The 18,359-nt window shown below is 41.0% G+C and overlaps 1 protein-coding gene across 1 annotated transcript; it reads left to right on the forward strand.

The window, feature by feature from the left end:
* The first annotated feature begins 11,895 nt into the window (after positions 1–11,895).
* LOC138899198 (uncharacterized) lies at positions 11,896–12,657 on the forward strand. The gene has a single exon (XM_070185336.1). The coding sequence runs from the start codon at positions 11,896–11,898 to the stop codon at positions 12,655–12,657; it is 762 nt and encodes a 253-aa protein (XP_070041437.1).
* The last annotated feature ends 5,702 nt before the right edge of the window (positions 12,658–18,359 follow it).

Genomic DNA, 18,359 nt, shown 5'->3' on the forward strand with positions numbered 1-18,359 from the left:
AGATGATCTTCTTCGCGATCGCAATCTCATGATCATGAAGCACAAATTCACGGCTGCCAAAAATAACTCTTTGCGAACGCGAATTACCTCATGCGAACGCGACTCACAAGCTTAGCACACTACGAGATCGCGAACCTCCTAACGCGATCTCGAAGAACAAATCGCGTGAACCCCTGCTTCTTCCTTTCCTCTTTGCGAACGCGACTTAACCCACGTGTTTGCAATTCACTTACTCCCTAAGCTTCACGACCAAAAAATCTCTCGTGAACACATAGAATAAAATCCCAGCTGCATACAACATTCTTCACGATTGCGATCCTCCTCTCGCGATCGCATATAAGGAAACCAACACCAACAAAAATCAGCAGTCTTCAAGTTCCGAGATGCGCTGAACATGGTCTGAATCCCACCGAGACCTCCGGGACCTCAACCAAACATACCAACAAGTCCTAAAATATCATACAAACTCTCTCGAAGCGTCAAATCACATCAAACAACGCTAAAACCATGAATCGCACATTAATTCAAGCCAAATGAACTTATGAACTTCTAACTTTCAAAACTAATGCCGAAACATACTAAACCAACTCCGATTGACCTCAAAAATTTGCACATAAGTCATAAATGACACAAACAGACTTATTCCAACTTCCGAAACCAAAATCTGAGCTCGGTAACCACAAAATGAGCTCTCGGTCAAACTTCTTAACTCTCCAGACTTCCATTATTCCAACTTTCGCCATTTCAAGCCAAAATCACCTACGGACCTCTAAATCAATATCATTTACACATAAGTCAACATCCGATCTTTCAACTTAAGCTCCCAACCTTGGGACTAAGTGTTACAATTCATTCCGAAACTTTCCCCGAAGCGAACCAACCACCCCGACAAGACACATAACAAAAATTGAGCACAAAATAAGTAGTAAATGGGGAAACGGGGCTACAAAACTCAAAACGACCGGTTGGGTCGTTACATCCTCCCCTTTTAAACAAATGTTCATCCTCAAACGGGTCTAGAATCATACCTAGAGTCTCAAATATGTATGGATATCTACTCTGCATCTCCTGCTCGGTCTCCCAAGTAGCCTCCTCGATTGGCTGACCTCTCCACTGCTCCTTCAATGATTCTATGTTCTTTGACCTCAACTTTCAAACCTGTCGATCCAAAATGTCCACCGACTCCACATCATAAGTCAAATCACCATCCAACTGAACCTCTTCCCGAACCTCATAACACCCTTCATTGGTGAAACTCTGAGCAGTACCTTCTCTCCCACCATGTAAGTAACATCACGAACCTTCAGATCGGCATAGTTCTTCTGTCTGGAATGCGCCGTGCGAAGCCAATCCTGAATCAACTTAACCTTGTCCAAAGCATCTTGAACCAAGTCAGTACCCAATAGCCTAGCCTCACACGACTCAAACCAATCCAACGGAGACTGACACTGTCTCCCATATAGAGCCTCATACGGATCCATCTGAATGCTCGATTGGTAGTCGTTGTTGTAGAAAAACTTTGCAAGCGGCAGAAATGGATCCCAAGAACCCCCGAAATCCATGACACAAGCGAGTAGCATATCCTCCAATATCTAAATAGTGTGCTCCGAATGTCCGTCTGTCTGAGGGTGGAATGTCGTACTCAACTCAACCCCTATGCCTAACTCTCATTGCACTGCTCTCCAAAAGTGCAATGTAAACCACATGCCTTGATCTGAAATGATGGAAACTGGCATACCATGAAGGTGAACAATCTCGCGGATGTAGATCTCAACCAGCCACTGCGAAGAATAGGTAGTCCCAACAGGAATGAAACGCGTGGACTTGGTCAACCGATCCACAATCACCCAAATATCATCAAACTTCCACAAAGTCCGTGGGAAACTACAAAATCCAAGGTGATACGTTCCCATTTCCACTCCAGAATCTCAAGCCTCTAAAGCAATCCGCCCGAACTCTGATGCTCGTACTTCACGTGCTGATAGTTTAGGCACGGATCTACAAACCCCCACTATATCTTTCTTTATCCTCCTCCACCAATAATGATGCCTCAAGTCCTTATACATCTTTGCGGTACTCGAATGAATGGAATACCGAGAACTGTGGGCCTCCTCAAGAATCAACTCACGTAGCCCATCTACATTGAGCAGACAAATCCGACCCTGCATCCGCAACACCCCATCATCCCTAATAGTAACCTCCTTGGCATCACTGTGCTGAACCGTTTCCTCAAGGACAAGCAAATGGGGGTCATTATACTAACGCTCTCTAATGCGATCATATACGGAAGATTGAGAAACCACAAAAGCTAGATTCCGACTGGGCTCCGAATTGCCTAACCTCACGAACTGATTGGCCAATGCCTGAACATATAATGCAAGCGGTCTCTCACCTACTGGAATGAATGCAAGACTACCCATACTTACCGTCTTTCTACTCAAGGCATCGACCACCACATTTTCCTTCCCGGGATGATACAAAATGGTAATATCATAGTCATTTAGCATCTCCAACCATCTCCACTGCCTCAAATTTAGATCCTTTTGTTTGAACCATTGCTAGAGACTCCGATGATCCGTAAATACCTCACAAGACACACTGTAGAGATAATGCTTCCAAATCTTCAATGCATGAACGATGGCTTCCAACTCCAAATCATGAACATGGTAGTTCTTCTCATGAGGATGCAACTGGCGCGAAGCAAAAGAAACCATTTTACCCTCCTGCATCAAGACACACCCAATACCAATCTGAGAAGCATCACAATATACTGTATAAGAGCCTGACGCTGAAGGACAAACTAGAACTGGAGTTGTGGTCAATGCAGTCTTGAGCTTCTGAAAGCTCTCCTCACACTCATCCAACCACCTGAATGGACAACCCTTCTGGTTCAACTTGGTCAAAGGAACTGCAATGGACGAGAAACCCTCCACAAAGCAACAATAATATCTTGCCAAGCCAAGAAAACTCTGAATCTCAGTAGCTGAAAACGGTCTGGGCCAACTCTGAACCGCCTCTATCTTCTTTGGATGCACCTTAATCCCCTCATTGGACACCACGTGTCCCAAAAACGCCATCGAACTAAGCCAAAACTTACACTTTGAGAACTTGGCATAAAGCTTCTCCTCCCTCAACCTCTATAGTACAATCCTCAAATGCTGGGCATGCTCCTCCTGACTACGTGAGTACACCAGGATATCATCAATAAATACTATGAAAAATGAATCAAGATATGGCTGGAATACACTGTTCATCAGATGCATGAATGTTGCGGGGCGTTGGTTAGCCCAAAAGACATCACAAAGAACTCAAAGTGAACATAGCGGGTCCCGAATGTCATCTTCAGGATATTTGAGTCTCGAATCTTCAACTGGTGATACCCAGACCTCAAATCAATCTTAGAGAACACCCTCGCTCCTTGAAGCTGGTCAAATATATCATTAATGCGCGGCAAATGATACTTGTTCTTGATTGTAACTTTGTTCAACTGCCTATTATCGATGCACATCCACATAGTACCATCCTTCTCTTCACAAATAGAACCGGTGCACCCCAAGATGACACACTTGGCCTAATGAACCCTTTATCAAGAAGCTCCTGAAGCTGCTCCTTTAATTCCTTCAACTCTGCTGGTGCCATACGATACGAAGGAATAGAAATTGGTTGAGTGCCCGGCACCAAGTCAATACCAAAATATATATCCCTGTCGGGTGGCATGCCCGACAGGTCTACAGGAAACACATCTGGAAAGTCTCGCACTACCGGAACAGAATCAATAGTAGGAGTATCAGCACCAACGTCCCTCACAAAAGCCAAATATGACAAACACCCCTTCCCAACCATCTGTTGGGCCTTCAAAGAAGAAATCTCCCTGCTGGAAAAATAATTTAAAGAACCTCTACACTCGATCATCGACGATCCCGACATCGCCAAAGTCATTGTCTTAGCGTGACAATCCAGAATTGCATGACATGGAGACAACCAACCCATACCCGAAATCATGCCGAAATCAACTATACTAAAAATAAGAGATTAACTCTAGTCTCTAACCCTCCAATGGTCACCACACACAATCGATACACACGGTCCACAATAATAGTATCGCCCACCAGCGTAGATATATGAACAGGTGAAACTAAGGACTCACGGGCATATCCAAATAATAAATTAAATAGGATGATACATAGGAATAAGTAGAACCAGGGTCAAATAATGTTGAAGCATCCCTATGGCACACTAAAACAATACCTCTGATCACCGCGTCTAAAGTAACGGCCTTTGGCCTAGAAGGAATAGCATAAAATCAGGCCTAACCGCTACCTGATCGGCCTCCCCCTCTAGGGCGACCTCTAGTTGCCTGAGACCCACCCCGAGCTGGCTGTGCGGGTGGTGAGCTAACTAGTGCGGAAGTCACTGCCTTACCCCTCTACTAAACTGGACCTCCAAAGCGGCGGGGACACTGTCTCCACATATGCCCAAACTCCCCACAATCGAAGAAACTCCCTGCTAGTGGTGGGGACTGAATCGGGCCTCGAGTACCAGAATAACTACTAGAAGGACCTAGCACAGATGAACCCTGAACCGATGGAGCACATGATGAAATCTAATCTAGGAGATAACTGAGAGATGATTGATCCAAACGGGCACTGTATGAACCCTGGCTAGCTAATGCACCACGATAAATCGGTCGAGCCATCTGAGCGGGCCTATAAGTACAACCCTTGTTGTGGTAGGCCTGCCCCCCAAAAGGAACACCGCTAAAACTACCCGAACCACGAGGCCTCTTGGCGTCCCTCTCCTCACGCTCCTGACTACGGACCATCTCTAGCCGCCGAGCAATATCAACCACCTCATCGAACCTAGCACCTGATGCATTCTCCAGAGTCATAACAAAATGCAATCCATAGCTGAGGCCATCAATGAACCTCCTAATCCTCTCCCTCTCTGTGGGAACCAATCAAATTGCGTGACAAGCCAACTCTGAAAATCTCATCTTGTACTGGGTCACGGACATACCCTCCTGGCATAGCCGCTCAAACTCTCTACGCAACTCTTCTCTGTGGGTCGGTGGCACAAACTTCTACGAGAAGAAAACAGAGAACCGCTGCCATGAAAATGGTGCAACATCAGCCGGTCTATTCTGCTCATATCCCTCCCACCATCTAAAGGCTTCCCCTGTCAGCTGAAGGGTAGTAAATGAGACCCCACTAGTCTCGAGAATACCCACCGTGCGAAGAATCCGCTAGTACCTATCCAAGAAATCCTGAGCATCCTCAAACTCAACCCCACTGAATGTTGGAGGCGTGAGCCTCCCAAACCTCTCTAGTCTCTTCTGCTCCTCATCACTCATAATGGGACCCACCTGGGTCTGAGTAACTGCAAACAACTAGGCTAGTAGTACCCTCGGTGTCTGAAATCCCTGCATCACCTGATCTGGAGTACGGGCGGCAGGAGTCTGAGCACCTCCCCTGGCCTGAGAAGTGGCTGGCACTGCCGGAACTGAAACCGCCTGAGCAAGGCTAGTGCAAACAGTCAATATCTGGGCTAGAGCCTCTTAAAGGACAGGAATCACAATGGGCATAGCTAGTTTCTAAGTTGATCCCACCGTCTCAACCACGTCTAGAATCTACTCCTGAGTTGGAGAAACTAGTAGGTCTACAGGTGCTGCTTTAACTATTGTACGAGCTGCACCTTGGCCTTTACTGCGGCTCCGGCCTCTCGTGGCCCTAGCTGGTGGTACTAGTGGCCATCTTCCCGGTCCGGTAGCACGTGTCCTCACTATCTGTGAGAGAATAGAGTAACAGAAGTTTAGTTTCCGGAATCAACAAATTCACACAATAAGAATACAAGAAAGTGATGTTTTCCTAATGGTTCGACAGCCTCTCGAAGAAAAGTGTAGACATCTCCGTATCGATCCGCAAGACTCTACTAAACCCGCTAATGACTCGTGAGACCTATGTAACCTAGGCTCTGATACCAACTTGTCATGACCCAAATCTCATATGTCGTGATGGCGCCTATCACAATACTAGGAAAGCCGACGATCACAATAAACTGTGAATACCTAATTTTTGTACTATTTTAACACCTCCTAAAGTCATTAGTGTTTTGTTGCTTTAATTATATTTCCCAATTTTTGTGTCTTTGATTGCATATTTCCTATCATAAAAATACCAAAAAAATAGTTTTTTCTTTATTTGTGCATTATAGGAATTAACTAACTATTCAATTGGTGAATTAATCTAGTTAATTGATCATTTGAATAAGTTACTTAATTAATTTATTTGTTTGTATAAATTTAGTTTAATAAGTAGGATTAAGAAAGAAATTGGGCCAAATTTGAAAGAGAAAGTGGCCAAAAGTGTAAGATAAGGGGCTGCCTTTGAAAGGGTCCGGAACGACGTAGTTTTGCCTCAAAACTACGTCGTTTCATTAAGTGACCCAAGATCAAATCTCACCCATTGATCACCCCTTGATCAAATGGTCCATATTTGATCTCTCAAGAGGTATTTAAAGCCTCAAAAATCCGAAAAATTCCCTCATTTCCCCCATAACTCTTTCTCTCTTCTCTCTCTTCTCTCCGTCGCCGCCGCCGCCAGAAATCACTCACCGGCGGCGGACCACCTCCAAACACCTCCAAATTAACACCATATAATCTCCACAACCTCCTCTTCCCATATCTCCAAACCAATTCCTTCAAAAAACCCTCAAACTCCTTGAATTTTAGATCTAAGAAACTTTAGCCGCCACTTTTTGGTCCAAATTCTTGAAGCTCCGGCCAACACCACCCTACAACACATACATGAATGGATAGAGCTCCACGAGACCTATCTTTTCCTACCCATTTCACCCCCAAAATCCCCGTTGCCGCCAGCCCGCTCCTCGCCGCCGCCACGGCCCACCGCCTCACCACCGCCAAAATACCCCGAACCCCCATTTTAGCTATTTTTCGACTCAAAGACACTCGTTTCTTTTGGCGAGATGCTGAAACACATTTCGTTCTAGCATCTACCCGAAAGAAACATGCTTTTCGGAGTCGGGTAGTTGCCTTTTAGCATATCCGGCGTCTTCTCGCGGCTCGAACGGCTTCAAGCATACTTGTTAGGTATAATCGTCATCTCTTTAATTAATTTCTAATTTTTTAAAAAATATTTAGTAGATTAGTTTCTGATTTTTTATCTATTTATTTTTCTGTTTTCGTTATTTCTTGTTAATTAGAGTTTCAAGTTAGGTTTATTTAATTAGCTATCTCTATTTAGTTTAGTGGTTTGTTAGAGTCGTTATTGATTTAAACATGATCTTTAGTGTATTAGTTAAATCGTTCACTTAGTTAGTTGATTATTTAGTTGTTGTTAGTCGTTGTCCGATTGTTAACGATGCTCGTTCTGTTTTGAGCATTAGTTTGTGAATTTAGTTGTTTGTTTAGTAATTAGTTTGCACAAATCGAATTCATTCCCATCAAGTTGGTTTTAATACTTAGTTCAATTACGTTTTTAGTCTCGTCTATGCTTTATCAGTTCATAGTTGTCCAAGTTTGATTTGTGTTGAGCAAGTAGTTTGTTGTTGATGGTTAAAATCTGAAGTTAGTTTATTTTATCACAAAATAAGGTAATAGTAGCTTACTTTTACTAGTAGGGTGGCTGAAAGGACATTTTTTCTCCTTGCTTCTGACACAGCAGATTTTCAGGTTGTCCTTTCACCTTTGGGACAGACCTTGAACAGTGTTTAGCACACAAAGTCAGTCTTTTGGACAGATTTTTGGTGAACCAAAATCTGTCCAAAAATCTAACTTTATTTGCCTATTGAAAGGGCTGCTTTTCTCCTATAAAAGGGACTCTCTTACACTTATAATGCAGAGATCCTTACTCACTGAAAAGTGGGACACTCTATTACACACTCTATCTTATACTGAGACACATCTTGGAGAGTTGCTGAAAGACATATATCTTTGAGAAAAATCAGCAGCTTAATACATATAACAAGCTGAAATTTTAGAGTTTTGTGAGAATTATTTGAGTGCAAAAACCTCGAGAAAAATACAAAGATCCCTTAGGCAATTTGTGAAGTTGATAGCTACCAGTTTCAAGCATCTTTGTTGAGTTTTCTGGGTTGTCTTATCACTTGAGTTGCTGTTATTTCTACTGTATTTGCTGCTGAGTTTTTTTTATTGCTGCACTGCTGTATTTTATTATTCCACAAACCAGGTAACTTTCAAATTCTTATATTGCAGATTCTTGACGATAATAAGAAGGATTTGATCCCGGTTTGGTTGATGGAACATATTAGATCTGATTTTGTTTCAAGATGAATGTTATATTAGTGTTATCATCATGTAAATCTGTTAAAAATTAGTTAAATTATTGTTTTCTTCTTTATATATGTGATTGAAATTGCATTCTCTTAAGATTACTTAGTTTAAGGAAAAGATAAAGACCCCACTTTTAACCATGTTTGTTTAGTTTGGGCTCTCTTCCGTGAGTTACTTTTATGGTTCATATATAATTATCTAAGAAAGACTTCTAGCTTCAAATATTTTGATGCTTTGAATTATAGTCAACATAATGTTATACTTAATATAGTTCTTCTCTTTAGCATTGAAGTATTACCGTTTTTTGTAGTTTTTATATTTAGTCGTGGTTTTTATGTTGTTAATGAGTGTAGTTTGATTAGTGCCATGATTAGTGTAGATGAGTAAAAATATTATGTTAGTCCTTAAGAAATAATTGCTTAAGAAGATAAAAGATAATAATTAGCATGTAAGTTTCTTTTTATGAAAAAAATAATTTTTAGTTTGGACATCAATGTAAGAAGCAATTTGGGCTTAGAAGAATACTTGTTATTTTGTGTTGTCTTGGTCATCGAGGCTCTTAAGAGACATGTGCCAAATAAGCTAAAATTTGTAGGCCCAATGACAATAGAAAGCAAGATGGGCATTCTTTTTAAAACCAATAAATTGTCTTTTGTTAAATAAAATAAGTGGCCCAATACCATGAAAGCTTAACATAAGCTTACCCGGGTTTAATGTCTTGCATTAGTAAAAAATATTTTTAATAATAATATTTTTTTTTAGTCGAACAAGTAATAAATAAAAAAGAAGCGCTTTTTAATTAATTTAAGCGATAGGCAATTTTAGGCACGTTTGAGATGTAGACCATGTGTTCATACACGGTCCTTGGTCGATTTTGTTTTTAATAAAGTAGTCATGTGTGCATTCCCGCTCCTTGACTTTTCAATATTAATTGTATTTAAACCATGTGTACCGACACGTTCTTTGTTTTAATACATATAATCAAATAAGGACTTTGTGTGCTTGCACGCTCCTAGGCCAAAATTATTAATTATAAACAGCACTAGACAATAGTAACTTAAGGCAAATAATACACACTTTATCCAAAAATAATTCAAGCCAAATTTTAGTCAATAAAAGCGACCGTGCTAGAACCACGGGATTCGGGGAATGCCTTACACCTTTTTCCCGGTTAACAGAATTTCTTACCCGGACATTATTTTCGCAGACCAATAATAATAGAGTCAAATCTTCCTTTGATTAGAGATTCAAATAAAAGGTGACTTGGAACACCAACAAAATCAATTCCAAGTGGCGACTCTGTAAATAAAATAATCCCTACTCAATTTTATCACTTTAATTGAAAAAAACTTTTAATCCACACATTATTATTTTGCGGGTAGAAAAAGGGGTGTGACAGCTCTGGTGACTCTGCTGGGGACATTAAGAATTCGAGCTTGTATATTGACTTTATTTGGCTTTATTAATTTTTGTATATATTGTGATTTATTTGGGCCTAATCTGTTACTTGTCCACTTTATACTGTTTTGATATTGTTGAACTGTACATATAAATTGTATCCTCTCTCGCACCCCTCTGAGTCTTCTTATAGTTAGATATGTTGTGTTTGCCTACCGGCATCACAAAATTTCTGTCTTGAGATAAAGTCAGTTAGCCTACGAGCTTCTGGTGAAGGATTTAGTCATACATTCTTAGGCGAGAGAGTCGTTAGCTAGCCAGTGCTGTTCTACTACTGGTGACGCTTGACGCTCCTCGGCTCGGGTTGTCCGCTCGAGTAAGCAAGTCTAGACACCTTCTCCATCAGGATTTAAACCTAGAAGAATATACTTCATGCCGGATATCCCTAGTAGGTTCGCTTTATTTGCATCACGTGCATTTGACTTAGCGAAACTCGGCACAGGGGCCGGGTCCGTATAACACAGGTATCCTCTTTGAGACCATAACGTTCACTTATGTGCCACATGTTACTTTATTTGGGAGACTTGCATGTCGACCGGCTTTAGGGTGGATTAGTTGAATAAGCAGAGAAAAATAAAAAAAATAAAAATATGCTCCCGATTTCTATACAAATGTTCGTTCTTTTTTAAAAATAAAAAATAAAAAAAAAAGCCCGAAGTGATTTGGTGCGTTTGGTGTCCATGATTAATTTTTCATAAAGAGAGAAAATATAGTTAGTTTCATTGAAAATTTTATCACCGAACTACGCGGGTCTAATTCTCATCGGATGTGAGATACGTAGGCAAACCTCATCAGTTCCGGCCCCCAATTTTCAAAAATCCCAAAAAAAAAAATATTTTTCTTTAATTTCTTCTTTAGAAGTCTTTCTTTGATACGTCAAATCCAAAATTCCAAAAAAATATTTTCTTCTTTTTAAAAAAAGGTCTTTCTCCCAAAATTAAAAAACAAATTTCAAAATCCAAAAAACTATTTTTTGTCTTTTTAAATTTTTTTTAAAAAATAAAAAAATCAATTTAAAAAAAAAGTATTTCTTTCGAAGATTCCAAAAAAAAAAATCTGTCTTTAGAAGTTTTCTTTAAAAAAAAAATAAAAAATTCCAAAAAAACAAAATCCGAAATATTTTTCCTTGCTAGCAGCTTTTATGGGATTAATTATATATGAGTAAAAAAAAAGAGTTAGTTTATTTTACTTTATTCCCGATTTGTCCTGAACTACGTAACGATATGATTCATGCGGCGACATGATACGTAGGCAACCCCCAAAAGGTTCGATCGAAATATTTCTCAATAATTCCAAAATAAAGGGAAGAAGATAAAAAGGAGTTAAAAAAAAGGAGAAGAAGAAGAAGAAGAAGAAGAAGAAGAAGAAAAGAGAAGAAAGAGAGAAAATAATATGTAGCAACCTTATAAGCCGGAATGAAACATGAAGCCTTTCAAAAGCATGTTAAAAGTGGTGATATTGTTAGGATCATGGCATATTACGTCTGATTCATATTTGTAAAATGCTTAACCCTAATACGTTTGTTGTCTCTTATCTAGTAAGTTTAAGGTGGTTGGTTTGTGGTGAAACTGGCAACACATCATTACTTTACCTGATCTAAGAAGAAGGTCGCAATGGCTAATAATGATGAAATCGAGGTGGTTAGTGACGACCCTCAGGGTCAATCAGTTGAGCAAGAGTCGGAGGAAGTAAGAAGATTGAAACGACAACTGTCTGACGTGTATCAGGCTTGGGTCTTCGGTCAGCCTCCGCCTCAGGGTCCCTCAGAGGGAACTTACACCGTACCCCAGGATACTCAACCACTGCTCCCCACAACGAGTGATCACATTCTGCCTCCGGGGTATGTACCAAATTACAATTTCCCTGCCGCCCCTGGTACTTCTAATGTACGACCTCCTGCCGCACCGGTTAGGAACACCCCTCTCGTTATGTCTGGTGTGCCAGTGTATACAATCCCGCCACCAAATCCTATGACGGGACCAAACATTGAGCCATTATACCATGCTTATGATGGCCAGTGCTACTCTCCAAATATGGCTTTTAAGGTTTCGACTCCACACAATCAGACCCTACAGTATGAGTCACCTACAGAAAATGAAAAGGCTCTCAAGACAGGAGAGCCAGATTAGATGGTCAGGAAAATGAAAAGTCTTGAGCAGAACATAAAGAATATACAAGGACTAGGTGGTCACAAAAGTGTCTCATTCAGTAATTTATGCTTGTTTCCTCACATCCATTTTCCACCAGGGTTCAAGACCCCAAAATTTGAGAAATATGATGGACACGGTGACCTTATCGCCCACTTGAAAAACTACTGCAACCAGCTGAGGGGCGCGAGAGGAAAAGAAGAGTTGTTGATGGCTTATTTTGGGGAGAGCCTTGTGGGGGTAGCCTCTGAATGGTTCATTGACCAAGATGTCTCTCACTGGCACATTTGGGATGACATGGCCCAAGCCTTCATCAAACAATTTCAGTACAACATTGACATTGCGTCAGATCGCAATTCCCTGTCCAATATGAAGAAAAGGCCGACTGAAAGCTTCAGGGAGTATGCCGTTAGGTGGAGAGAGCAAGAATATAGAGTTAAGCCACCCATATATGACAATGAGTTAATCACTGTCTTCCTTCAGGCTCAGGATCTTAATTATTTTCAAAATATGATGTTCGCAATGGGCAGACCTTTTGCTGACGCAATCAAGATAGGAGAAATGATCGAGAATGGCCTCAATACTGGCCGAATTATAAGTCAAGTAGCTCTCAAAGCAGCCACCCAAGAAATCCAGAATAGGCCGGACAACCTTGTTAATCAAAAGAAGAAAAATGAGGAGGCCATGATGTCATCACGGGCAAAAAGATGCCAAAGGGGAACATCTCAACCCCCGGATCCATGATACTCAGTTGCTCCACAGTATGCAACATTCAATGCTCAGTCTTATGCCAAGCCATCCAATCGCCAACATATGCGAGCCCCGTCTTTAACATACTTTCGTCCTCGTCCAAAACAAGAGTGTGAAAGGGAACATAAGCAGAGGGGCAATTTCACGCCAATCGTAGAATCCTACATAAGTTTGTTTGAAAGGCTAAAACATTGTGGCATGATTGAGCCGCTTCAAGGGTATGTTCCTGATCCATATGCAAAAGGTTTTGACCCTGATGTACGGTGCATGTACCATTCTAATGTCCAGGGGCATAGCATTGAGGATTGTCGGACTTTGAAAAAGAAAATAGAAATGATGATTCAAGAAGGAATGATCGTGGTTCAAGATAATGGCATCCTAAACGTCATGACTAAGCACGCACTGTTCATATGATTTATAATGATAAAGAATATGGGTACGGTTTGGTGAAAAATGTCAAGAACCTGTCCGCTGAATGCAAGGCAATCAAAATTGTTAAAGGTCCTGTTTGATGCTGATGAGCAAATTCGTAGCTAAGATGTTTGAGCTTGATAATTGGAAAGACATTCCCCACCTTACCAGGAAGGAGTCTTGGTAACTTATTTTGTCATAATTTCTATCATCCGTATAATTTCGAGGTTGTGATCCAGATGTTGTTTGATTGTCCTATCATCAAACCTCTCTATCCTTTAATCAATAAAATGCAACTTTTTGCTTTGTCTCATTTTAATCCAATATGTATGGTTCTTTTGCATATATAGTTCTTTTCACGCCAATTTTAGTGACATGACATGCATGCGGAGTTTTCGGCTAGATTTTAGAAAGCCTGTCTAATCTTGAATTAAATCGAGAAAAAATACTCGAAGGATAAATAAGAAGTTGAAGAACTTTGATGATAAGCGTATGTCACATGGAACCAATATAGTCATATCCGTAGAGATTAAAGATGTTTATCTCAAACCGATCATGAATACCGGCTTAAGGATAATTGAAAGTTTTGAAGCCTAGTCGGAGTAATCGATGAAAGGCTCTTTGGCCACGACCTGCCATAATCTAATCATATCAGGAAAGATGACCCAAATCTCCAAAGAAGGTGCATTCCAGGGAATTTAAAATAGATTAGTTGGTACTGAAATGTATCATTTCACATCAAGGCAAAGACCAATAAAATGTGTCTCCAATTTGTGAAAGATCATTTGTTGCGAACAAGATATTGACTACGGAGCTGTACAACTCACAAAACCAAGAAGACATTCATGTCTATCAATGCCGAACCTGAGAAGAGATAGTATGTTTGACATTCTTGAGGCGGGAGGCCATTTTTCTGCTACCTAAATAGTATGTTTGACATTCTTGAGGCGGGAGGCCATTTTTCTGCTACCTAAATACTTATACCCTTCGTCACCCCTTTTGAGCCTGTTTTATTTTTCTTTGACCCCCCTCTTTTGGAATCAACTATAGAGTCAAAGTTCAGAAAAAAAAAAAAAAAACATGCCACCAGAAAATAGAAGCTAGGTCAATTTATTGTTTAAAAAAAATAGAGAAGAAAAGGAAAGGAGAAAAGAAAAAAAAAAACAACAAAGAAATCTTTCGTGTTAGTTTGAACTACGTTTGACTTGATTCATTTAAAGGATATGTAGGCAGCTCTACACTAGGGTTCAGTCCAACCAAATCAAAAATAAAAATTTCCCAGTATCTGAAACTGGGGCAGGAATTTTTTTTATTTTTTTTATTTTTATTTTTATTTTTTATTTATGTTTTTATGAAGAGTCGATTCCAAGAGTTGTAAGTATACAACCCCATCATCTTGAGTCTATTTTGAGCCTTCATACAACCCTTTCTTTTTAACCCTATCCAAAATCCATACAAATAAAGACCTCCCAATTAATCTCTAAGAATGCCAAGCGAAGCACGTAATAAGCAACAGTTGTCACACGACATAGAACAATGTTAAGTTGCTCACACAAGAAAGCAGAAAAAAGAAAAGAAAAACAAATAAAAAAAATGAGAGAGTCTTACTAGTGAAAACCCTCATGGGCACTGTAAGGTGATGGTAAGTAGAGATAAATAAATGACAGAGATCGGTAGGTGAAAACCTTCCGGGGCACTACCAGTCGAAGGTGAGCTATGATTTTATGCAAATGATTGGCATAAAGAGGCCAACTTCAAAGACGAAAGGGAACAACAAGTAGAAAGGGTAGATTGGCTGGATAGATTTGGCCGCTCAATCCAAAATGCATGTCATAATCATTAAAGCTTGACTACCATATTGAAAAGAGCCCATTCTATGTTTCTCTCCTCGTAAAGTGTCATTTTTCAGTTAAATACTATTCTTTCTCATTTTCACATCGCGTCATTTTATTCATTTGCATTATTATTTTGAGTCAGTTTTTATAAAAACAAAAGAGAAATGATTTCAAAATCTGTTACCATCTTTCTAACTATACAAAACGAGTTCTATCCTAGCACATCAAAGAGGACATATCCAGAAGGCAACATGCACAATAAGTTGTTGAGATTAAACGAGATCTGAGGTTTCATGCAGACGAAAGTTCCAGAGAGAAAACTTTACTGGTCTATTTTCTTAGAAGCCAACAAAGAAAGGGACACAAAATTGGTCACCGTTCCCCGTAAGTGCAAAACAAATAATGTAAGGCATACACGGTATTGACAAAGGCACAAATCCAACTCTGATTTCCTCTGATAAGCCGAACAAAGTGTTACGAAGAAATCGAAAAGGTGACTAAGTAAGACTTGCTTCATGGGCAAAGCTGATAGCACCACAAACACAAACTGATATCGGGTGCAAGATAATCAAGTTTGATTTTTAAAGGAAAAAACCTCCAAAGTGAAGACTTGCTTTATAGACAAGGTTCAACATCACCTTAGACATTCAGGTACGAAAATAGTCGAGGGCAACGATGGAAAACCAAGATTTCCAGAAAGCAATACAGAGTATCCGAGCAACTCGGTATCGCGCTGAAAGAATCAGTTCTTTTTCAGCAAGGTGGCCGCAAATTCAAACTACTCAGGGCATCAAGGCCACAAACCGACCACCACTGTTAAACTCACAAATCTTTCTTTGTTTGAAGCAGGAAACAAAGTAGCGTAGAAATGAAGTTCTCAAAGTACGAATGTACCAAATGTAAGTTCTTCAAAGACTCTACTTCTGCTTTCTAGGCATGCCCATAATTACTTCATCAACCACTGCATTTTCCAGCATAAGGTACATCAGTCCTTAGTTGAGGTCCCATTTTGATATAGGGCACACCATACCCTAGTCGCATGTTCAGTATAGGGTACACCAATTCCTAGATGTATTTTCCAACCTAAGGTACACTAATCCTTAGTGAGGTTCCACTTTAATACAAGGTATCCTATCCCTGGTTACATTCCCTCCATGTCTTTCAACCTCACTTATAGGAGACGCACTTCCTAGTTTGGACGCCAACCCTTGATTATATTCCCCCTTAGTGATACAGGGCGCCAACCCCTGGTTACTTTCTTTGTTAGTGATACAGGGCGCCAACCCCTGGTTACATTCATTCTCTGTGACACAGGGCACCAACCCCTGGTTACATTCCCTCCAAGTCTTTCAACCTCACTCGTAGGAGATGCACTTCCTAGTTTGGGAGCCAACCCTTGATTTTATTCCCCCTTAGTGATACAGGGAGCCAACCCCTGGTTACATTCTTTGTTAGTGATACAGGCACCAACCCCTGGTTACATTCATTCTCAATGACACAGGGCGCCAACCCCTGGTTACATTCCCTCCAAGTCTTTCAACCTCACTCGTAGGAGACGCACTTCCTAGTTTGGGCGCCAATCCTTGATTATATTCCCCCTTAGTGATACAGGGCGCCAACCCCTGGTTACATTCTTCGTTAGTGATACGGGGCGCCAACCCCTGGTTACATTCATTCTCAGTGATACAGGGCGCCAACCCCTAGTTACATTCCCTCCAAGTCTTTCAACCTCACTCGTAGGAGACGCACTTCCTAGTTTGGGCGCCAACCCTTGATTATATTCCCCCTTAGTGATACAGGGAGCCAACCCCTGGTTACATTCTTTGTTAGTGATACAGGGCGCCAACCCCTGGTTACATTCATTCTCAGTGACACAGGGCGCCAACCCCTGGTTACATTCCCTCCAAGTCTTTCAACCTCACTCGTAGGAGACGCACTTCCTAGTTTGGGCGCCAACCCTTGATTATATTCCCCTTAGTGATACAGGGCGCCAACCCCTGGTTACATTCTTTGTTAGTGATACAGGGCGCCAACCCCTGGTTACATTCATTCTCAGTGACACAGGGCGTCAACCCCTAGTTACATTCCCTCCAAGTCTTTCAACCTTATTCGTAGGAGACACACTTCCTAGTTTGGGCGCCAATCCTTGATTATATTCCCCCTTAGTGATACAGGGCGCCAACCCCTGGTTACATTCATTCTCATTGATACAGGGCGCCAACCCCTAGTTACATTCCCTCCAAGTCTTTCAACCTCACTCGTAGGAGACGCACTTCCTAGTTTGGGCGCCAACCCTTGATTATATTCCCCCTTAGTGATACAGGGGTCAACCCCTGGTTACATTCCCTCCAAGTCTTTTAACCTCACTCGTAGGAGACGCACTTCCTAGTTTGGGCGCCAAACCTTGATTATATTCCCCCTTTGTGATGCAGGGTACCAACCCCTGGTTACATTTTTTGTTAGTGATACAGGGCGCCAACCCCTGGTTACATTCATTCTCAGTGACATAGGGCGCCAACCCCTGGTTACATTCCCTCCATGTCTTTCAACCTCACTCGTAGGAGACGCACTTCCTAGCTTGAGTCATTCCAATAGGAGACACACTTCCTAATATGAACCATTAATCCTAGGAGACGCACTTCCTAGTCCGAGTCTTTCAACCTCACTCGTAGGAGACACACTTCCTAGCTTAAGTCAACCGTATTCATTTTAATAGGAGATGCACTCCCTAATATGAGTCACTATTCCAAGGAGATGCAATTCCTAGTTCGAGTCCTTCAATGTCACAGCCATTCCAATGATACCCATGGGACACGCACCTCCTAAGTCCAAGTTATATCAATTTTATACCTAAGATAAGAACATCCTTTTCGGAGCCTTTAGTTTCATTTTTGGATCTTTCAAATAAAATAAGCTGACCTGCAGTTTTACCCAATAACTCGCAAAATTTTCTCAGTGCCAAACTGGGGCAAAAAATGTTGTTTGTTTTGTTTGTCTTTGATGGCTTTGCATGCCCTGCCGTAGAGCACATGTTGTGACGATTAAAGATTGCAGTTTCAGTTTTCTCATCATAATAAAGAAGTTTTTCGGTCACAAGATAGTTGGAGTTAGCTTGGATAATGTGTCAGCAGCCCAGCTTCTCGAGTTTTATTTTCCCGAACTCTGATCCGGAAAGCAAGCAATCGAGAATGAGCCATGATCCTTTCCTCAAAGAGCATCAAGATCCAATCTAAGGTCAACACAAGCGAGCAGGTCAAGAATCAAGATTTGACTCCGAAACTCTGATCCGGAAAGCAAGCAATCGAGAATGAGCCATGATCCTTTCCTCAAAGAGCATCAAGATCCAATCTAAGGTCAACACAAGCGAGCAGGTCAAGAATCAAGATTTGACTCCACAAGACACATAGATTAGGAATTTTGTAACTCTTAGTTTCCAGACATATATAGTTC

Source organism: Nicotiana tomentosiformis, chromosome 9 (genome assembly GCF_000390325.3).
Source record: "Nicotiana tomentosiformis chromosome 9, ASM39032v3, whole genome shotgun sequence".
Taxonomy (NCBI): Eukaryota; Viridiplantae; Streptophyta; class Magnoliopsida; order Solanales; family Solanaceae; genus Nicotiana; species Nicotiana tomentosiformis.

What these genes read in the sequence shown, in the direction of transcription:
- LOC138899198 (XM_070185336.1), top strand. Translation starts at nt 11,896, where the DNA reads ATGGTCAGGAAAATGAAAAGTCTTGAGCAGAACATAAAGAATATACAA.